Genomic DNA, 24,444 nt, shown 5'->3' with positions numbered 1-24,444 from the left:
TATTCCTAACCTACACAGGTAGGCTTAATGTTTGCTAGTATGGTTATCCAGCCCTAAGTAACAGAATTAAAGATTTCTCTATTAGACACAGAGGTCATACTAATAAAAGGATTTTGCAAGATCAGATGATATTAAATTATTAAACTGTGTCTTAAGGGGAAGGACATCTGTAACCCTAAAAGTTAAATGTCATGTTTACAGTCCTGGTAACTGGAAATGTTAAAGCCTGGTGAGGGAACTTCTATACAGTGACATGTTCCAGCTGCTGCAACACTTATTCAGTACTCATGGTTTTTTGTTTCTCTCATAGAAGCACCCATCCCCAGATGACAACCTGTTTATCCCCAACCAGACTTCAAATGGAACTGACTTCTAAAAGGGAACTCACGTCGCCCCCCCATGTCTTCAAGCCCCTTCATGTTCGACACCCCTTTTTCAGCTCTGAAGCAGCCAGAACGAGTTGTCGCCCCTTCTCCACACACCAATAAAGTTTCTAAAATTAGGGGGGGAACAAAGCCAAAAATGGATAGGCAATGTAGATAGGTAAATCAAGTCAGGTTGGATCTAGGAGGCCAATTTTAAGTGAGTTTGGGAAGTTGAAGACTGTCCCCTGAGGATTACTGTTTACCAAGATGTAGAGCCTGCCCAAAAAGGCCCCCAACTGAGGAAACCATGATTGGTTCCCAAGTTTCCAGACAAAGGGGGGAATGAAAAACCAGCCTCTATCTCAGAGCAAAGCCTGTCCAAGAAAGGGACATGACCTTTGTCCTTGGAAAAACCCACAGAGCACTCCTAAGCACATTCCCACCCTGCTAAGTTATTTATCTACAAATAACAGAAGAGATCTGCTGCCCCAGGTGTCCCTGACTCAGTCAGGCTAGGAGATCCACAGCAACCCCCTAGCAGCCACCAATCAGCATGAGACAGGAAAATACCTGGGATGCCAGATGACCCTCCCAGTTTATGGTGGTTGATAACATGTGGGAAATCATGTAGTTCAGCACGTACATCCCTCTTGGCTTAAACCAATCAGTTCAAACGAATACTGACCAATCACCCCTACCCAACTTGTTCCCACCAGTGAAAGTGCTAATCATGTTTTAGAGTTGTTATTTGATTTTCCCACGGTGTGTGATGATTTGCTATGATGTATGTGAAGTCCCTGCCCTCTCCAAAGAATGTATAAAAATGCTGCAAACCCTGGGCTTGGGGCCTCTCAGCATCACCAGTTGCTGTGTGTGCACGCGGAGGACCGAGCTAGCTCGCAATAAACACCTCTTTGCTGCTTAAAAAAAAAAAAAGAAAAAAGAAACACAGACAACTAAATAAAAAATAAATAAATAAACATAAAAAATGAATAAACAATTTATGCTGTGATCACTAGATGGCAAAACATGGACACAATGCAATGTTCTTGAAAACTATTTCTTTCCCCAAAGATAAAATTTTAAAGGGCTCAAAAAAGCTTTATTTTTTTTAAATCAATCTCAGCTTTGTTTCATTTTGTTATCATCCATACAAATTAACAATACACTTTATGTATGAAATATTTGGAAAAGATGATAATTCCTTGGCAAACTAGCAAGCTACAGAATTCCACTCAGTGTAAAAAACATATTCACAGGCCTTTAACCATTTAATACACAAATTTCACTGTTTGGGAAAACAGAATAATGGAAAACAAAAATTGACAGTGTATGATATTAACCTGTTGATATAATACAGGAAAGCAGCTTAATAATATGCTGTTTTTTTCCACCTTCATCTTCTCTTAAAAAAATAATTATAAAACCATGCAGAAAAATGGTGTAAGATATTATTGAAATAGTCTATTCCTGGAAAAGTATTATGTATTAAATATTTAGTTAAAAATCATTTTAAAATATTTTAAAGTATTCTATAATATTTTAAAAAATGGTTCCAAATACCATTAGTTATCCTCATTTTAACATAAATACAAGCTCTCTATGAAAACATGTGGTTAATATAAGTGGCAGCAATAATACAAAATCTGATAAACTACTGGATACAAAAAAGAAATACACAAGTGTCTTCAGATTTTATTGCAAAATCTAAGCTAAACATGAGATACTTTTAAGTTATCACAATAATATTCCACATAATGTAACAGATTAAGACATATTCAAAGCACTCACATGTACTATCTTTTTAGATCTTCATAATAGCATTGTGATTTTGGGAAAACAAAAATTAATATCCTGATTTTCAGAATAAAAACCCTATTCAGGAAAGTTAAATCATTTGCCCAATTTCACAGAGATACTACTATAATCTATACACTGTTTTTAAAAGTGCTCAGCAATGAAATTTATTTTTAAATGAAGAAACTGACATTCACTGTCCCCTACAGAGCTTAGTCTAGCATAGGAAAAAGACATTATTACTTTTCATACAATGATAAATGCCAGAGAGTAGGTAGAAGGGACCTGGGTGGCTTAAGGGGGATAAATCCTTCATAAGGTACCAGGAAGTCTTCAAATGATAGCTAAGTTGTGTTCTAAAGCATTCACCAAGTAGCAAAAGTGGAAGAAGACATTTTTGGAAGAAAGAACTATGTATATAAAGACACTGAAAAGGGAAAAGGCATTCAGGATTGGGGTCCTGGGAGAGCGAGGATATAATGAAACACAAAGTAACTGAAGAAGGGAAAAGCAGAGAATGCAAGTGAAAGTCATGGAAAATTTTTAAGCAGAAAAAATAACAAGTAGTTTGAACTTCAAGGGGAGGAGAACATGAAGAGTTGGAGACCAAATAAGAGGCCAAGAAGATCTAGTCCAGTGTTTTTTCTACTATGTTAGCCCATTTAAATAAATAGTAAGAATTTATTTAAATTACCCTCACCTTCCCATCTATATCATAAGTGGACTAGAGAACCTTTATGGCTCTCAATACAAGAGGCAATATAACATAACAGTTACATTTAACAGTACAGAAATGGAGGCCCTACGTTAAAATTTGGGCTTCACTGTATACCACCCAGTATGACTTTCCTTGAGCATAGTTTCTCTCTGTGAACCTTACTTTCTTATTTTTCTTATTTATTTGGGGAGCACTAAGGATAGAACCCAACGCCTGGCACATGCTAGTGACATGTTTCACCACTTAGGTACATCCCCAGCCCTAGTTTCTCCATCTACAGAAAAGGGGTAACAGTATACATGCCACTTAGATACTATGAGGATTCAATAAAATTTAGACACACACACATAGATGAACCTTTTTACACTGCCTAGCACACAGTAAATATTAAATGACAATGATGATTCCCTTTATTTCTTTAAGTAGGTTTTGCTTTTACTGGCTCCTGTTTTAAATGTGCTGGTCTGACAGTCTGGAATATATAGCTCAGCTAAGCAAGCCCAAGGTACTGGATTAAATTCCAGTACTTCAAAAAAAAAAAAAAAGGTTCTTCAAACTTCCCAGGTTAGTTCAATTGTCACAGTCCCCTGTGACACTTATTTAAATTAGCACTTCTCCTATTACCCTGTTTATTTATTTATCCACAATGAAATTAACCTGTTTGTTTATTCATTTTCTGCCTGCCTCCTTCCACTAGAACAAAAGCCACATCACTATAGGTTCCCTGTTATTATAATTCACCTCACCTCCTGGTTAGAACACAGCAAGGAACATATGCTGAATAAACGAATAATTACTATCATTATGGGCATCCAGAGACAACTGTAGGGGGAAAAAAAGCAAAAGTTTAAGAGTCACACCACCCTACTTTACTCTGTAAGCCAAAAACAAGGCCTAGGGAAAAAATCTATATGGCTTTCTAGCAGTCAGAGTTGCTATAGTAAATTATACTCTTTCCCAAAAAGTGTCATTCCAACCAACTTCAAATTCCACAGGGTCAAAGGAAAAGGACTTGCATGGGTATTAAAATGATATGTTCAACTATTACATTTCTTTTGATTCTTAAGACACAATTTTAGCAACTCTGGAATTGGGATGCATCTTATAGTTGCCAGACAGCATCAAAACTTAGTGATTTGAAGAAAATCAGAGTATTTATTTAACCCTTAAGAATCAAATCAATGTAGGGAGAAGTAAAAATGAAGCAATCAAATATAGGCCAGATCGACATATTGTGCTCTTCTTAACAGCCAATGAATCACGATTAATATTATTATTAGATACTGGGGAATGAACCCAGGGGTTAAACTACTAAGCCACATTCCCAGCACCCCTCACCTCTTTTGGAGACAGGGTCTCACTAGGTTATTAAGGCTGGCTTTGCGCACTTGCAATCCTCTTGCCTCAGCCTCCTGATGGTTTCTTATTTTTAGTGGTTCTTCAGAGAAAAATTGTTACCATTAATGTATACAAAACAGTACTAAGAGGAAAATGGGATATGAGTTTAAATACAAAAATTTAGGAGAACTGAAATATTTTCCTTTTTATATAATTACCCAGATATACAATTATTTGTCTATTTATGTCTAAAAGAATTATTTTAGTAAGTATAAAACAAAAAATTTTCTAGGTGATAGAACATTGTATCATAGTATAACTGGCAGCACAGTGTTTAGATATGAAGAAATATTTTAAAACTATGCAGTTGTATACTAAACATATTCAAGTGCTTGTTTTGTAGTGTTTTGTAGTCATTTTGTTAACATATTCAAGTATTCAATGCATTCATACTTTGTTCTGTGATTACTATTACTGAAAGCTTTATAGTAGGATGATAGTCACATGAAGCTAGTGGACAGTAAGACTAAGTTTATTAAAAGTACATACAATTAAAAATTATTTTCTTCAGTTGCCTCACCACATGTGGCAGTAACGAAACATTTCCACTATCACAGAATGTTCTATTGGATAGTGCTGATATATAGGAAGGCTGGAATGTAAACATCTGGATCCAACCCCTGTCACGAACTATACTAGTTCTTAGTTTCTTAACCTATAAAATAAAGGGGCTGGATCAGATGAACTTTTTACCTTCCAACTATAATAATCTATAGTTTTTCTACAAGTTCCCTACTTTGGAACTCTTCTTTGTATAAGCAAGAGCTGGCAAACAGTAGTAGAGATACTAGTTAACTATTAAAAAATCATAGGAAAGAAAAGAGATGTTAATAAGAAAATGCTGTAACATACAAGTCATGTGAATAATATACTTCCATGCCACTACTCACTTATTATGTACATACCCATCTTCACAAAACTCAAAATGTTTATATTAAGCATTCCTGTCACTACAGAACAACTCTGACATTTTTAAACAACACTAAAAACTTCTGACAACTAAAGTGAAAGAAATATCCTCAAATTCTGAAGTGGAAGATGAGTGTAAACAAGCAGAAAAGCACATTCATGTCAAAAGCTGGAAAATACTACCAGACAGAAACAAATAGACTTTGAGGACTAGGGAAGTTCCTAAAAAAGACAAAAAAATAAAAATAAATAAATGCCCATATTTACATGAGGGCCTAGGCTGCTATTTTGAAAACTTAAGACTAATAGCTTCAAATCTTCTTCCATATAAAAGCCAAAAACTACTCTCTTTACATTTTTCTTTGATTTCATTCCCATCATCTTTCTTCTTTTAGCCACAATGATCTCCTTGCTATTCCTGAATGGCAGGCAAACTTCCATCTCAGAGCCTTTTGCCATTTCCCCAGCCTGGAATGCTCTTCCCCAAACAGGTGCATAGCTCACTCCCATCACCTTCCTTCAAGTCTAAACTCAAATGTTCCTTGCCAAAGTCTTCTCTGATCATCTACTCTTAAAATCAATCTCCTCACCCAGTTCTTTCTATCATATTTTCCCTTCTACATTACTTTGCAGTACTAATCGCTTTTGAACACAGTATTTCTTTTATCTCTTTCCATTATATTGAGGGCATTGATTTCTGTTTTATACACAGATTTATCCCTATCATCCGAAAAAGTGTTTGCACCTATTAGATACTTAATAAGTATTCCACCAAATAATACTTTCAATGTCTTACCATGGAGTAAAACTAACACTTTAGTAATGTACATCATTATTCTGGGGCTCTATGCTACAAATAGGGGGATCATTTATCATTCTGCCCAAATTAAAACTCTTCAGAGTGAAAGGGGACATCAATAATAATGACTTTGCGAAAAAAGGCATAAACTAGATCTGTTTCAGGCAAACCAAGATGTTTTCTATAACCCATTTTAGAGCATAAGGTATGGGCATCCATAAAATATACATAAAGCAAGCATAATTTAACAGCATAGAGTTATTCAGTATATGAAAAGTTTATTTTATTGTTTCACTGAGCAGATCTTTCTCACTTACTAAACTTGGCATACAGTAGATACTTTAAAATACTTGCTGAAACACTGAAAGAACAAACATTTGATCCAATACTATTCCAAGTACTTCAAGCAGTGCAGCATTTTTCTTAATTGAAAAACAATCTAAAAATTCAATAATAAAAGCCAATTAATATCATACAATGGAATTTAAACCAAGTTGTAGAATATTTAAGTACATAAGAAATATTTAAGACACACATTAAGCAAAAAATGGAGACAAAGGGAGTTGGGGATGTAGTTCATTGGTAGAGTACTAGCCTAGCATTCATAAGGCCTTGGGGTCAATCTCCAACACCTCAACTGAGGGAAAAAAAAGGAGAGATTAGAAATAAGTGCATTATGATCCCATTTTGGATTTTTACAAATATACCTCTAAGACTAAAGGAGTACAATAATCATTGGCAATATTTGAATAGTGGGATAATATTTTCTTATTTTGGCTTTCTATAGTTCATAAATTCTTTTCAATAAGCATGTAGAATTTTTATCAGAAAAAGTTATAAGAATCTGGGGCTGGGGTTGAGGCTCAAGTGGTAGAGTGCTGCCCAGCACGTGTGAGGTACTGGGTTCGATCCTCAGCACCATATAAAAATAAAATAAAGATATTGTATCCACCTAAAACTAAAAAATATATATTAAAAAAAGTTATGAGAAACTGACAAATATCCCAAAACAAAGGGCTTTGCTATTCATCCATTACACCAAGTAATTTACTTTATATCACTGCATTAAATCTTTCATTCAAGTATTTTCAATCATCCATTATATTTAGAACCTTTCTGGTTCTGGGAATACAATACATATTAAAAGCCCCACTACTATATAAAAAACAATTTCAATAAGGCATAAAAGCTGATAAGGTCCAGGCACATAACTATGTCATGATCCAGTATCACTTTCCTAATTAGATCAAGAGACAGTTATGTGCCTGGACTTCTTCAGCTTACTCTTTATTGAAGTTATATTTTTGATATAAGCTTAGTTTTTATTCAGAGTCATAAAAAAGAACTATAAGGCTAAAGTTTCAGAATGTTTTATAAATTATCACAGGCACTATTTAAAATGTTCTCAACGTTAGGTTATGTAAAAGCTATAAAACTTATGAAATTGGGAATAAAATTCAACCCATTCTTTATTCCCCAGGAGATTTTCAGAATACTAGAGAAGCAGCATGATCCTAAACATAATGCTAGAACCAAATCAGATTCATTCATTCATACATGCTACTTAATGCACAACTTATCAGAAGCCAAACTATGAAGGTAAAATAGAAAGTACTAAATACAAGGATAATACAATAACTATGTAATTGTATTATGTGTTCAATAACTAATGAGGGAATGCTAACCTATGAAAAATAGGTAATAGCAAGAAAAATGGAAGGGAAAAGAGACAGCATCCATGAAACTGGATCAAAGCGGTACTTTAAGAAATCTAGTAGCAGAATGTAAGATGAGCCGGGAGAATGAAACAGAAATGTTTAGATAAGAAAATTCACTGTAATTCAAAAACAAAGCATAAGGAAATGAATTAATATGGTAGAAATAGCAATGGAAAAAGGCAATGCTATACATATTAAAAAGAAGATAAATTTGAGCGAGGAAGTCAACTCTTAAGTGTAGGAAACTGAAATACCAAAAATAGGGACAATGAGAAGATACTTCCAGCTTCTTAACCTAAGGTCTGGGTTATGGTCAAACATAGCATGAAGTACAATGAGGTATGGTGTCATTATCATGCCTCATTGTATTATCATACCTCATTATCATTCCTCAGTGAGCTTTAGAAATATTTCATTCATTTTGGTCAAGGAATTCTGCTTTTGAATTGGGGGAGGGGGTACTAGGGATTGACCACAGGGGCACTCTACCACTGAGCCACATCCTACCCCTATTTTGTATTTTATTTAGAGACAGGGTTTCACTGAGTTGCTTAGTGACTCGCTTTTGCTAAGGCTGGCTTTGAACTCATGATCCTCATGTCTCAGCCTCCAGAGCTGCTGGGATTACAGGCCTGCACCCCTGCTTTTGAATATTTAAGTGAAGATCTCTTCAGTGTCAATTTCTAAAATAAGTGTAAGGCAGTATGGCAAGGGGAAATAAGAGCTGGTCCAGAAGAGAAATTCTAGTTTGGACTCCAACACACTTATGTTTTCTTAGTCACTAATATTTAGACCTTAGCTACTTCATCTATAAAATGATCAGGCTGGACTACAATACTCCTAAAATGCAATCTATTCCTAAATCAAGATCTTCCTACTCTTGTTTGTAAAATGATCCTATATAAACATACAGCTAACTTTAGCAGTCAATGTTATTTTTTAAAAAGCTATAAGAAATACAGATGCCTGTGCATCTTTATAACTGTTTAGATCCTAAACATGATCCTAAACATAATGTTAAACCAAACACATACCTGAAAGTTTAAAATTCTGCTCATATTTTTTTGAAGAGTCTTCTGCCTGAAACCGGTCACGCAGGGGAGAAAAAGCCATTGGCTCATCCATCTGAATCCCCAAAGATGCCTCCATCACAAAACAACTGGGATGCAAAATGTCAGCAAACGGGTCATGTCCGTAGGGAGAGCAAAGCAGCTGTGAAAATTAGAATGCTGGAGAAGGTAAGTTTAAATCACTCAGTGAACCAAGCACTAAACAATGCTGCTGTCCTCAAAGGGGCAAACACTTAAAAAGCGCACCATATGTTCAAATCCCCAAAGTAAGGGAAACTGTGACTATTTCTACGGAAATCCCATTTGCTTTACTTTCACCTTCCAGAAACACCGGCAGGGGGCCTTAGGGAGAATTTCCCAGATGGGGCAGCCTCAGCAGCAGCTGGCAGCGCTGGAAAGGGGTTTGGGAAAGCTGAGGAAACGAGCCTGGGCACAAGCCTGCGGGGAGTGTGAGGGGGGCGAAGAGGAGGACGGTTCGTGCCGAGGAAAAGGAATAAAGCAGGAAACGACTTGCTACTGACAGGAAGCCCCAGGAGGCTGTCCAACGTCCCACGCAAATTGATGGAGAATTAATGCAATACTGGCCGCGAGCGCCAAGCAGAGGAAGAGAAGGGGAATGAATGGGCATTCTAAAGCGCCGGCCACGAGCGCCGCGGGAAAGGACCTTCCTCGCTCAAACCCGAGACCAAACCGGATGCTCTGTGCGCAAGCGCGCCACTTTGCCGCCCCAGGTCGTAGGGATCTGAAGTCGGGGAGAAGAGAAGCGCTGTACTGCGACAGAACCGAAGTCAAGACCCAGAATTCGCTCCTAACCCCTCACAATCCCGAGCCGCGGAACAAACCGTCGGAAACTCACGGTTTAAGGGAGTACAACTTCTGTAGCTCCCAATATGCCCGGGTCGCCGGCTTCTAGAGTCCCCACCCAGCGCTCGGCCAAACGCGCCTGCGCAACACTTCCCGCCTCGCTGCTTGGAGTTGCTCATGCGCACTACAACGCCCTCGGCGCTGCGGAATCTGTGCTCGGCGCCTGCGCGAGAACCTTGGGCGACTTCCCTGAGGCCTGGAAAGGCCGAAAGGGCAGTTACAGAAATAAAACTCAGGATGTTCTTTAGTAAAAGATAGAGTGAACGGTAAGGCCTAGATCTAGTATTTTCAGGAAGGAAGATATTCAGAGGGAAAAGAGCCTCAGGTGTAGGCGTTTTGTCACATCCCTACATACTGTGATACATACTGTGAACGTGATAGTACTAGGAAGGTGGCACCTTGATGACATTGTCAAGGAAGGCCCTTCAGAGAAGGGACCTGGATAAGGAGGAGCCAAAAGAGACTACCAGCAAAAGACAAGGCTAGTGCATAGATAAGAATGAGCTTCCTGAGCTTGGGGCAGGGGTAGTCAGAATGAGGGAAATGTATGAGATGAGGGTGGAGAGTTAGGCAGAAGCCAGATAGACCTTGTAGGTCTTTGAAACCCAGAGTAAGACGTTTGGCTTTAATTAGGGGAATGCAAATCAAAACTGTCTCACTCCAGTCAGAATGGCAGTCATCAAGAATAGAACAATAGGTCTGTAATCCCAGCAGCTTGGGAGCCTGAAGTAGGAGAATGGGAAGTTCAAAGGCAGCCTCAGCAATTTAGCAAGGCCCTAATTTAGGGAGACCCTGTCTCAAGAAAAAAAAAAAAAGAAGAAGAAGAAGAAAATAAAAGAGCTGGGATGAGCTGGGGTTGTGGTTCAGTGGTAGAGTGCTTGCCTAGCATGTGTGAGGCACTGGGTTCAATTCTCGGCACCACATATAAATAAGTAAAATAAAGACCCATTAACAACTAAAAAAAAAATATTTTTTCATAAAAAGAAGAAACAAAGGGGCTGGGAATGTGGCTCAGTGGTTAAACTCCTCTGGGTTCAATCTCTGGAATAATATAATAATAATAATAATAATAATAATAATAATAATAATAGGATGTGGAGAAACAGGAGCACTTTACACTGTTGGTGGGGTTTTTAAATGGGTACACCACTATGGAAATCAGTATGGAAGTTTCTCAAAAGAGCTGGAATGGAACCACCCAGCTAGCCCACTCCTCCGCATTTATCCTAAAGAATTAAAGTCATCATGTGATGGGGAAACATGCATAGCCATGTTTACAGCAGCACAATTCACAATAGTCAAACTATGGAACTAGCCTAGGTGTCCATCATTGGATGAATGAAAAAACGAAAATGTGATATATATGTACAGTGGAGTTTTATTCTGCCACAAAGAAAAATGATGTTTTTCTTTGGATAGAACTAGAGATGATTTGTTAAGTGAAATAAGCCAAACTCAGAAGGTCAGAGGTTGTATGTTTTCTGTTGTATGTGGAAGCTAGAGAGGAAAAAAAAGATGGGAAAGGTCTCATGAAAATCAATGGGAGCTTGGTAGAATAGAGGAAAAGGACCAGGGAGAGGGAAGAGAGGAGCTAATGAGGAAATACTGGGCTATGATATTGGCCAAAATATATTGTTATATTGTGTGCATATACAAATATGTAACAACAAATTCTACTATGTCCAACTATAATGCACCAATAAAAAAGGGGAATGGGAAGTGTGTTTTTTACTCTAAGAACAATGGAAAGTGGTTTTAAAGCAAGGGAATATGATTTGATTTGTGTCTATTGCAACAGTAGAGGACAAGAATGGAAGCAGAGAGAATAAGAGGCTACTTCATATTTAGGGTGCTTTGGATCAGAATGATGGCAGAAGAAATAAAGAAGACAATAGGAGCCGGGGGCTGGGGATATGGCTCAAGCGGTAGCTCGCTCGCCTGGCAAGCGTGGGGCGCTGGATTAGATCCTTAGCACCACATAAAAATAAAATAAAGATGTGTCCACCAAAAACTAAAAAATAAATATTAAAAAATTCTCTCTCTCTCTGTTTTTTTTTTTTTAAAGAAGACAATGGGATTTGGTGGTTGGGTGTGACAAAAAGGGGAGTATCAATGATGAATTTTAAGTTTTTGTGTGAGCATATGTGTGGATGGTGGTACCATATAAAAAGGAAAGCTGTAAAGTGATAGTTTTATTTGGGAGTGATGGTTAAAGTAAATCAAGAGTATGGATACTGAGAAAGAGAAAAGCAGATCATGCCATCCGGGGGATGACTTGGTACTGCCAGCTTGTCTTGATGTTGCTACAACTGGCCTGGCAAGCACAATTAGATGTCAGTGTTCTCTCATTGAAAATAAACAGTTTCGGGGCTGGGGATGTGGCTCAAGCGGTAGCGCACTTGCCTGCCATGCGTGCGGCCCGGGTTCGATCCTCAACACCACATACAAACAAAGATGTTGTGTCCGCCGAAAACTAAAAAATAAATAAATATTAAAAAAAAAAAGAAAAGAAACAGTTTCACGTATCCTTAATGCCAGTACATTGCTGTCCACATAGTAGAGAATTAACAAATGACTGGAATTAATGAAATGAGAAGAGGGTAGTTGAGTTTAAATAAGGATGAATCTCACATGGAGAGAGCCAAAATGAGAGTTTAAAAGGAAGCGATTATAATGATTCCCCATGGAATCTTTGGGAGGCAGGAGGAAAGATTATTAGGAACTTAATAGATAGTAATGTATAGATTAATCCATCCAACCATAAATAGATAAAAAGTGCTGGGAATAATAGACTAGTAATCTCTTTAATCTTCAAATTGGTATAACTAGGGAAGAAGGGTAAACTAGCCAATAAAGGTAGTAAGTGGTGCATGGAATGGTGAAAATTGGAATTCCAGAAACTGTTGGAGACGTTAAAGTTGCTGGAGGAAAAGATCTGCTCTGGAGTGAAAAATTCAGATTATCCTGACTCCAAAATCCATATTTACACCAAAGAGAGATCAGTTATTTTGCCTTATCTATTTTCTCCCCAGCCTGTAAGTAATATGCCTTTCTGTGGGCTCCATTATGCTGTATGCATGCCTCCATCTCAGTCCATAGGCATCGGAAAGAAACGCAAAAATTTGGCCTTCTCCAGAGCACTAAATCAGAATCTACAGTACAGCAGAATTCCTTGGTAATTTGAATGAACTGTGAAGTAACTGCTGGAAATAACTCAGAATAACTGCTTGTACATCAACATCACCTGAGAAACTATTAAAACTCGAAGCTCAGGATGAACCCCAGTTTAATTACATTAGAATTTGGGGGGATGGAATCCAAACATCAGCACCCTTTAAAACTCCTTCATTTGAACCCCCCCATTCAATTCTAATGCTTAACCAAGGGTGAGAAACACAGATTTTGAAGCTGGTAACATTAATCTACAAAGCCTATTATAATCCTTGCCAAAGTTATTTTTTCTGTTAATCATTGTAGGGTCTTTAACAATTTGTTTTTTTTTAATTAATTGTAGGATCTTTTACAACTTTTTTGTCTTTTCTATTAAATACACTTATTTAAATGTCTGCATTTGTGTCTCTAATTGTTTATAAACTTGGCAAATTAATCTCTCTGACATTCAGTCTCTTTATTTTAAAAATGTAAAATGGTCAAAAGCTTACTTGGTTTTGCTGTAGTCTAAAAATTAGACAAAGTGACATAAGATATGTACAGTCCTTAGCCTAGTATTATTCGATATGTATAGTGCTTACCCTGACATTGTTGGCTCATTTAATTTATATAGGTATTTTTTCTCCCTTTCCTTATAATCATATCCTTAATGCCTAGCGCATTGCTATCCACATAGTAGGGACTTAATAAATGGCTATAGAATTAATGAAATGAGAATTTAGGTTTTAAATGGTTGGTTGCACTCAATGTCTCTCATAAGCAGATTGGAGGTGGATTGATTGTTGCATTAATAATTGTTACTTAGGGATGTTGATAATTACATACACAAAATTTTTCTTAAGGTCAGACCAATGCCTTTACCATTTTTCCTTTACAGCACAGTTCTGTATGTTTCTTATTTTATCTTTTGTTTCTATCTTCTCATCTTCCAAAATGAGTGAAGGTTTCATCATTTCCCTGGATATCCCAGTCCAGGATCTGTATCTTTCTTAACTCATGGTTAAGCTCTATATAGACTGGCCACAAGTAATTTTATCATATACTGTTTTGTTTTTTATTAACCACATTGAACAATTTATTTTTTAATAAATAAAGTCACATTGTCTAAATTATGCTGTTCTTCTAAACATTTTGGTTTCCAACTCGACTATTATCTTAGAAGAAGTACCTTGTCTTTTTAAGAATTTCTTTTTCATAGTACTTAGTTCGTTGATAGCCACAAAATAGGTGTTTTATTAATGCTTGGTATCTTTTGGCACTCATTAACATATATTGAGTTTGGGGTCTTATTTAGTTCAGCTCATTTTTTGAGGAAGGAGTTTGTTTATCCAGTAATTTGTTTCTTTTTCTTCTGTTTCCATAGGAGATAGTTAAGAGTTACCAAGAAAGGGAATCAGAACTAGTTGGTACAGGAATCTGAAGGCAATCTTATTTCAAAGGAATGAAAAAGCTTTCCAATTATTTGAGGCAATTAATATCAAAACAGGACTTTATTAAATCATTCTATGGTTTCAAATGGTCAGAGAAAAGACAATGAATATGTAAAATTAATGGTTTTGAATTCTCCATCTTCAAAGGTAAGATGCAGGGAATGGAAAAGGGAATTAATAAGAAAAGAAAAAAAGTAGAAGAAAAAGGAATTAACAAAATGAAAAGACGATACTGTTTTAATCTTAGATTATTTTAGATGTTTTGTAGAGAGGGGGGAAAGGAGATAGGGAAGGGAATAGAGATACTTCAAACTGGGATGAGACAGAAGTTGTAGGTCTAATTCGAGGGCAGCAGAAACAATTGAATGGAGAATGACTGGGCAATGCTTGTAACAAGACTGACTTTCAGGCTGAGCAAGATGCCTAATCCTGTTGACCTAGGAGCAGGGACCAGTGGGCTAGACTGTAACAGTCACCTCGCCAGTAATGAGTGGCCTCCCTAGTATTGTGGCACTATATGGGATACCACCTGGACCTTTCCATGATCTTGGAAAGGGCTGGAAGGGATATAGAAAATGAATTTCCTACCATCTCAGCAGAATGGTAGCTCAGAGGTAAATTAATTTTGTTTCAGATAAATAAAGAAATATGTGTTCTTTTGAGAATCGAACTTGCTTGGCAAGTTCATTCAAGAATAGATATGCTGGGCATGGTTGTGCATGCCTGTAATCCCAGTGGCTCAGGAGGCTGAGGCTGGAGGATTGCAGGTTCAAAGCCAATCTTAGCAATAGCAAGGCACTAAGCAACGCAGTGAGACCCTATATCTAAATAAAATACAAAATAGGGCTGGGGATGTGGCTCAGTGGTCCAGTGCCTCTGAGTTCAATCCTTGGTACCCTCCCCACCCTTCAAAACAGAGTAAATGCATTGGGACTTTTAATTCTAGTTTGTTTTGCAGTGCTGGTAATTGAACCTGGAGTCTCATGAATGCTAGGCAAGTGTATCTACAAGATATCCCAGACATTAATTCTAGTCTTTATGTCACAAAACCTATGAATTAGAGGTACAATTACCTATTCTCCATCTTGGGCTGGGACCCAGGTACCACATAGCACCAAGACTTCTTATGTTTATCCAATTGTTTAAAAAAATCCTATCTTGTTCTGAAGTTGTTGTCAGTTACTTTTATTAGCATAGGGACAAAGCTTGTCCTTTGTATGCATTCTGAAGCTGTAAACTATATAGGGGACCATGGAAAAATTACTTAACCTCTCTGGGATTCAGTTCCCTCATTAATGTAATGGTGATAATAAAAGTATCTGTTCCATAGAATTATTGCTCAGAAGTAAATAAATGTGGGTCATTTGGAAAAGTGCCTGACACATGTTGGATTCTGTGTGTTAGCCATGATGAAAACAATGATAGTGAGGTTCTTTAACATAGTACTTGACACATATTAAGTGGTCAGTAAATATTTGTCAAAGGTAGTTGAATTTGCTGAATAAGTGAATGAATAAAATGAAATAAGTTGCCAGAAGATAGGACCTTTATCTGGGGAAAACTGAAGTCCACGTTAGGGTTTTGAAAAATTAATAGGCGTTTACTAGATATGTAGGAGAAGGAGGAAGCACTCTCTTAGGCATTCTAGGATGACTGAAACAGATAAGTGTGGTCAGGGAACTGTAGGTTTTTTTAGTATTACCTTGGCACAAACAGTGTGAGAAGGACAGGTTGCAGTTAAGCTAGAGATTAGCAGGGGCCATGCCATGAAACTTCCTGTATGCTGTTTGCAAAATGATTGACATTTAATAATTGGTTTGCAGAGCTCTTTTGACATGTTCCTTGACAATTTATATATCTTTTGGAGAAATGCCTGTATCCTTTGCCAACTTTTTGAATGACTTTTAATTTTGAGTTTTAAGAGTTCTCTTATATTCTGGATATTAATTCTTTATCATATGTATAATTTGCCAGTGTTTTCTTCCATTGGATAGGTTGTTTTTTACTTTGATAATAATATTTTTGATGCACAAAAGTTATTAATTTTCACCAAGTCCAGTTTATCTAATTTTTCTGCTTTTGCCTGTGCCTCTAGTGTCATATTCAATAAATCATTGCCAAATTTAAAGTTGAGAAACTTTTCCTTTATTTTCCTATTAAAGTTTTGTAGTTTTAGAGCTTGTGTTTAGGTCTTTGGTCCATTTTAAGTTAAATCTTATATGTGGTATCAGATAAGAGCCTAACTTCATTCTTTGGATAACTTGTTTTCCCAGTAGTAGAAAGTGTTTTTTAGTATTACTAGCAAATAAATTGCTCAGCCTGAATTAATTTGAACATACAAATAATCTCAGGCTCTATTAATGGAAAGAAAATACTATTTTTCCCTATTATTATGTAACATAGTTTAAAGAGATATCAATCTCTCAGGATTAAGTTTAAAACAAAATTTTAAAAGGAAACCAGGTTATTTATAATAGTTATCTATCTATTTTTTCTTGTCTGTTTATCCACACTTTTTGTGGTACTTGTGGCAAGTTGTAACCCAGTTTCTAAATTAAAAACATGATGAATGGGAACATCTGTACGAAATATCTAGAAATCTACCAAGGGAGAAGAGATATTTATAGGATGAAATAAATATGCTCTATTTGAAGATGATTGCAGCAGTCAAAGAAAATAAATAACATATTTTCCATCTAAAACATACAGACTTCAAACAGTGGGAAAAAGTGCTATTATCATCATGGAAATTCAGAAATTGATAGAACCAAATTCATATTTTAAATATTTAAATGTAAACTTGAGAAATCTGTGATTTTTGTATACTTGCATAGCTCCAATATGTAGTAAAATATTATTAGAACTAGAAAGTCAAATAGCAAGTACTATTATAATAAGTCAAATTTCATCTTCAGGGACTGAAACTTGTCTAAAATCTGCTCACACTCATAACCACAGCTGACAATTTCAGTTCAGCCATTAATGGGAAAGCCAGCCACTACAATGAAGTCATAATGGTTTAACTTCCAATTTGTTATCTTTAAGTAAGATGATTTAAAGTTTTGAAAAAATTCCTAGAAATTCCAGTTCAGGGCATTTCCTTGAAAAGAAATATGCTTGAAAATACATTTAAAATGATATATTAATATTGTATTAAACTCTTAATACTTCTCTGTATTTTAAAATTTCAGATAAGGTTATAATTGGTTAACTTTTATTTTAAAAACTTAAAGATGTAAATGTCTATTATTCAAGACAACTTTTTAAGATAATTGTATACAGCAACATTAATTGGAGCTTAGTGCTTATCTTCTCAATTTAAGGATTTAGGTATGAATTTAGGGCTGGAGAGCTGGGTGTGGTGGCACAAGCCTATTATCCCAGCAGCTCTGGAGGCTGAAACAGGAGAATCAAAAGGTCAAAGTCAGCCTTAGTAACTTATCGTGGCCCTAGGCAATTCAGCAAGACCCTGTCTCTGAATAAAATATAAAAAAAGAGTGGAACGTGGCCCAGTGGTTAAGTACCCCTGGGTTCAATCCACAGAAGGAGAGGAGAAGGAGGAGGAGGAGGAGGAGAAATTCAGGACTGGGGATGGTAAAGCACTTGCCTGGTACAACAGCCTGTGTTTGAACCCCAGCAGAAGGAAGGAAGGAAAGAAGAAAGAAAGAAGGAAGAGAGAGAAGGAGGAGGAGGAGAAGGAGGAAGAAGAAAAAAACCCTAATTTTTATTCTAAAGAATTTTACAGTTGAGCTGTAAATCCCTGCCTCTCCTCCAAAGTAGTAAAAACACAAGCATAATTTTCTTTGAAACTTACATATAGTGAAAAACCCAACTCTCTTTGGTTTGATGTTGGAGCATCATAGGGCTCTGAGAACTACAGACCAAATCCCCCATTGACTAAACCCACCTGCCACCTGTTTTTATATGCTGCAAGCTAAGAATGGATTTTACATTTTTTTAATTATTGAAAAAATTTAAAATGTATTTTGTGACATATGAAAATCAAATTTTAATGTCCATAAATTAGGTTTAATTGGAAAACAGCCCTGCTCATTTGTTTACATATTGTCTATGCCTACTTTCACCCTATAATGAATGGTAGAGTTGAGTAGTTCTCACAGAGATGTGTAACCTGCAAAACAAAAAATATTTACTCTTTGTCCCTTTTTGAATAAAAATTTGCCAACTTCTGGAGTGTAACAATTATGGCTTACATGCTACATTTTTTTTCTTTATTTATTTGTGTGGCCTGAACATACAATTTAAAAGAATGTTACTATGAGTCTACATAATTTTTAACATACTTTAAATCAGTTAACATGGAGAAAAAGAGGGCACAAATATTTACTTCAGAATTAATTACAACAATTAATAATTGTGATTCATACTTTCTTATGGTAGTATTTTTTTTTGTATTTTGTTTGAGAAGAAAGTCCTAATTCAACCTTTTTGTGTAAAAAATACACTGATCCCATGATTTTTCACAAGCCAGGGATGGAGGAAATATGGCATAAATTCATATGCTGAAGTCTTTGTTAACAGCATGACTGGATAGACACTGACTTTGATGTTTAATTTTGATGTGAAGAGGAAAGAAGAGCTTGCAAATACTCAGTGTCTCTATTTGAAGTGAAGGCCAAGATCCACGGAAACTCTCCTTGATGCTGCTTCTGTAGCTGGGAAGACATTAAGGTAAAGCCAAAACTGCTTCAACATCCTTGAATAGTTAACAATTCTAATCCTCCTTAACAATGTGTGTTCTGTGTTGTTACTCATACATTCTAATACATTCTTCTCTCTAGCCACATAAAAAGGATGTTTCAGATTATGAGACTTCTTTACCTGGAATCTCCTCTGAATGTTATAAGACTAGGGTTACACTTTCACCACCTAGGAATACCTTCTTGTGGCCATCCCTCAAAAAGGCTAACTGTGGTATCAGAGTGTGTTATAAGGAACTAAAGGGGATCCCTTGCCTTTAGCTAGGCTTGAAGATGGTGAGTTACACCCTTAAGAACATAGAGCTTCCATCTTTTGTAGCCATCACATAGCTAAAATTTTGACTGAATGTGAGGACCAAAAATAAAAGATCAATAACAGAGGCTCAGGAATGAGAATGATTAATGCTTTCTCACATATGAAGTATAATGCATAACATCCCAAATCAACATAAGTCTTAAAAAAAGTAAAATAAAAACAAAATATATTCTGTTTTTAGATCCTAGAAACAGGCAATGAATGTCTAAATATTCATCTTCTATACAGCAAAAAATCACATCTCTGTGATTTATGCCAGGCTCCAGTATCTCAATATTTTGGTCATATGAAGCACATCTGGAACTTGTCAAAGCAAGTTAACTTTACAAGATAACTCCTTGTAGCAAGACCCCTGGCCAATGCATTCTTTCCACCACATTTCCACCGCAGTTTACCCATGAATGGTCACCATGAATATTAAAAATGAAGGGTAAGTTTCCTTAAACTTTACATTTTGCTTGAACAAAGTGAGCAAGATGATAAAGTTATAACAAAATAGGTCTAACAGCCAGCTTTTCAAAATTTCCTGTCTTTTTCCTTTTTTTTAAAAAAAAGTAAATCTTGAGTAGGCAGTTATAGAAACAAATGTGTTCATGTGATATGCCTACTTCTCTCTTTCATGCCTTTTTGGGGATATTGTTTTATAATTGTTCTTTTGCAATAAAAGATTAGGAATGCCTATGAAATAAATTAATAGGGGGACTAATCACTCTTTTTAGCATTCTGTAAGAACCTAGGATGCCACACTCTTTGCACTAGACAGCTTAGTCCCGGTGCAGATGCACAAATAAGTCTTCAGACATTTGGAATGTTAATTTATGGGGAAATAACAATTGCTAAAGCCAAGGCTTATACAATGACATCTCTACCTTGGTACCCCTCAAAGCCAGTAACATTCATTAAACACTGTGATTCGTTAAACACTGTGATTCCATGTAAGTCAGAAAGGAGGAAAGGCCAAGACAAGGTTGTGTTCAGGAGTTTACTACTCCTATAGGTAGGTGATTGGTACACAATCTTTCAGCGTCTCCTCAGGCTTTTGAAATATGCTGTAAAACTTTTCACCTGGGTTTAAAAGGGGAAGCAAGTATTTATCCATAAAATTATGTTCTCCATTAGTCAATTCGCTTTCCCATTTCAGACTGCAAATGCCAAAATGTGAAGTGGGTTCCTATGGCACACAAAGAGTGCCAGAGATTCCCCTATAGAAGATAGCTAGAAGGATACTGCACAGGTTGAAGCAAGAGTACCATCAAATTGCTTCTGCACAAAATTGTTGGGGTCTACATGGAGCTTGTTGCAGCTGCAGTAGCTAAAGTGAAAGGTATGCCTGGTAGGATTTGAAATGGTGCACTGTCAAAAACTATGATGGGTCTGAATTTTACCCTACTTGCAGACTAACAAATTAGTCTGTCACAATTTCATGGCTGCTGGCAGAACACATAAGATTGCTGCTTCGTCAGAGACAAAAGACAGGATTTGGAAAATTCATACAACTATATGAGTCATCCTAAGCTGTGAAAAAACTTAGAAGTTCTATAAGTCTGCATTGACTCCATCATTCCCCTATGCTGTATGTCATATTGCCAATCTGCCCCATGCATAATGCATAAGTTGAGCTTATGGAGATTTATAAAGGTGAAGATTTACACGAAGATGATAAATCTTCAGTATCTGAGTAGCAGTAAAGAGCAGAGGGCATATAAATTTTAACAATATTGCATTTTGATGGTTAAGTGAACAACCTATCCTGTACAGCCTATATGCTGTAAGTTATGTCAACCTAAATAACAACAGAGAAAGTGGCTCTCAAAGAAAAACGTTAATAAATAAATAAGAAAGAAAAGGGGGGAGAGGATTTATTTGAGAACGAGCTGAGGATTACAAACTGAAGTATGTGTTCTGACACATCATAGGCATAGCTGGCCTGGGCAAAGGAAGACAAGGGCTTTTAAAGCCAAAATGAGAAAGGTTATCCAAGTTGTTGCAAAACAATTATTCTTGGCTAAAAGGATCAATAACAAGAATGGCTTAGCCCCAGGGCTGAGCAGGCAGTTGCTGGGCAGATGTCCTTGCAGAAGAATTCTTTGTGCAGGCTTGTGGTTTTCACAGAGTCTCCTGTGGTAGTTCTTATTACCAGGCAAATCATGTGTGAAGGCTGTTCCCTCGAAATGTCCTGGGTCTATTTTTCTAGGATTGACATAAGTGACTCCATTTTCATTCTGACAATATTCACAATAATTTCCTTTTGGAGTAAGTTATGGACAGAATGATATCTTATTCATTTTTGTATCACTACACTTAGCATAATATCTGGTACATAATAGATACTATAAAAGGTATTTGTTGGATAAATGTAAGACTAAGATTACAAAATATAAAAGAACAAAAACAAACCTAAATAACAATATCGAAATATAGCATTCCTTGTAATACTTAACAGGGATATTGCTATTTTATTTCTACTTAAAACTTCCTCCCCATTCAATCTCCAAACAAAGAGAAAATACTTGTAAACATTTGCATGGTAATACTATTTTATATATTTATGGGTAAAAGAAGATCCTTGGCTTTTTTTGTTTTTAATAGAGTGAAGAGCCACACTTTATTTTGTAGGTAGCATGGTACAGTGGATAGCGTATGAGCCCTATGATCAGACTAATTTGGATTTAATCTCAGCTCTACCACTCATTAGTGATGTGACTGTGGATAAGTTCCCCATTTAACACTAGGTATCATAAATGGCCTTAGTAGGTTCTTTTGAGGGCTAAATGAGACAACATGTGTGAAGTTCGTAGAGGAATGTTCATAGAGGAATGCAATGAATATTAGTTCCTATATTAGTTTCCTCTGGCTGCCAGAGCAAATTAGGACAAATTGGGTAGGTTAAAACAGAAATGTAGTTTCTCCCAGTTCTGGAGGCCATAAGTTTGAAAACAAAGTGCTTTGGCAGGGCTATAAAGACTCTTGGGGGAATCCTTCCTTGCCTTTTTCAGCTTCTCATGGCTCCAGGTATTCCTTGGCTTGTGGTAGGTCTCCCATCTGTGCCTGATCTTCTCTTCTCTTGTCTTTGTGTGTCTTTTATAAGGATGCTGATGGTTGGATTTAAGGCCTACTCAGATAATCCAGAATGATCTCATCTTGATATCCTTAGATTAATTACATCTTCAAAGAACCAGTTGTACAGAATTTATAATCTTTTGTTCATGGAAATCCTAGTATCATTTGACCATGCATACTTTATTATTTATTTGTTTGTTATACCTTATTATTATACTTTATGATTATTAATTTGATTTTAATAGTGAACGACCATCCACAAACCTATTACCTAGCAAAGAACTAGAATCATAATAATTTACATCTATTTACGGCTTCCTTTTCAATCTCGTTCCCTCAAATTCCAAAGGTTTATTCTTTTCATTATATCATAATGTCTGATGTTTAAAAATAAATGGTGAGGGGCTTGGCATGAAATTAGAAAAGCCTATGTTCTCATCTCAAGTCAGTCACACAGGAGGGGGTAACATTGTTCCAGTGATTGTGTTGGCCCCTTTTGACAAATCTTCTTCAGGCTCAGTCCACCTAATCCAGTGAGAGTCGGGTTTAGCAGCATATTAGAAATATCCTAACTGGTTCCAGATCATTCTAGGAGAACTATTGTGATTTAAAATACATTGTCTAAAATATTTTCCTTAAAAATAAATAATTACATTACCTCAGTGGCAGAAAGAGTAAAATCTATCCATGTTAGTCAGCTTTGTATCACTTTCACCAAAATACCTGACACAAACACCTTAGAGATAGCAAAGTTTATTTTGGCTCATGGTTCCAAGAGGTTTAGTCCATGCATTGCTCTAGGACCAAAGTGAGGCAGAACATCATGGTGGAAGAGCTTGGCAGAGGGAAGCTGTCCAATTCACAACAGCCCCAAAAGGGGCATATGGGGACCAGGGAAGATGAACCCTTCCAGGACACCTCCTCCAGTCACACCCCATTAAAACTAGCATGGACTGATTAAGTTACAGCTCTCACAATCCGATCATTTTATCTTTGAACAGTCTTGCATTAAAACAGGAGCTTTTGGGGGACATCTCATATGTAAACCACAACAATATCCATACAGCATCTTTCTTTGCAAAAACCTTTGAATAATAACATTGGTCAGAGTACTATGTTGAGTACTTATAGGACATTACTATGTTGAGTACTTATGGCACTTATAGGAACAAAATAATCTTAAGAACAGGATGCAGAAAATAAGATGACTCTATTATGAGTCAGTTTTCTAAAATTATTCATATAAATTGAGTATTAAATAATCTTGGAATGAAGAGTCAAAAAAAAAAAATGCCCTGCATTCTTTCTCTACTACGAGCACAAGATTTTTACATAGGAAAATTCAACATATGAGAATTTTGTTTTCTCAGAGAAATAAAACTTAAGTATAAGTTACACACATGTTAGTAATTAGAGATTAATGTTTAGATTTTCACATTATGTGCTACAGTTAAAATGACCATATATTTTATCCAAAATTGTTCAAACTGGGATAATTTTGGGAGTGAAAGGGTAATCATTATAGTTATGCTGGATCAACAGACATAAACTGGCACTGTTCCTGGGAAACTGGAACATATGATCACTCTGGTTTTAGCATATTTAAATTACCGTTTCAGTATTTTCTCACATAAAGTAAAGGCAGATAATTTTAACATGTTTAACTGGTTTCCAAAATACTTTAAAGCTACATAGCACTTTATTTCAGTTTATTAAGTCTTCAGGGAACTTCAAACTTAAATATACAGCATCAATATTTGAGACAAAATTCTGCTTAGTACATTTTATTAACTAAAATTATTAATATATAGATTTATGGTTAATCAAGATCAGACCATAGTGTTTTTTTCTCCACTAAAGCATTAAAAGTAGAGAAGATGAGCAAATAAATGTATTATCTGGAATGACTTTATATTAAGGTAGATTAATAATAACAAATTATAATGTAATGAATTTTAGGATAAACTTTAGGACACAGCATATGATATTTATGTTTTATGAAATTCATTTCAATGTAATAAGAGTATGTATATAAAATGAGATTCTTAAATTACATGACAAGGTGTGATCTAGTCTAACTCTGCACTGTCCAAATAGAAGCCACTATC

At 36.1% G+C, this 24,444-nt stretch overlaps 1 protein-coding gene across 1 annotated transcript in view; it reads right to left on the bottom strand.

Annotated features, from left to right (window-relative positions):
• The window catches only part of Cdc7 (cell division cycle 7), a 30,457-nt gene extending 20,755 nt beyond the window's left edge, over positions 1-9,702 (bottom strand). Inside the window, exons 1-2 of the mRNA XM_077791208.1 lie at positions 9,631-9,702; positions 8,739-8,933 (exon numbers count right to left, since the gene is read on the bottom strand). Of these exons, the coding sequence (XP_077647334.1) occupies positions 8,739-8,853 (115 nt within the window). The 5' untranslated portion in view covers positions 8,854-8,933; positions 9,631-9,702. The remainder of the gene's footprint in view (positions 1-8,738; positions 8,934-9,630) is intronic.
• Between the last annotated feature and the right edge of the window lie 14,742 nt (positions 9,703-24,444).

Source organism: Urocitellus parryii, chromosome 11, assembly GCF_045843805.1.
Source record: "Urocitellus parryii isolate mUroPar1 chromosome 11, mUroPar1.hap1, whole genome shotgun sequence".
Taxonomy (NCBI): domain Eukaryota; kingdom Metazoa; phylum Chordata; class Mammalia; order Rodentia; family Sciuridae; genus Urocitellus; species Urocitellus parryii.
Note: the sequence above shows the minus strand (reverse complement) of the source record. Positions and strands in the feature narration are given on the sequence as shown.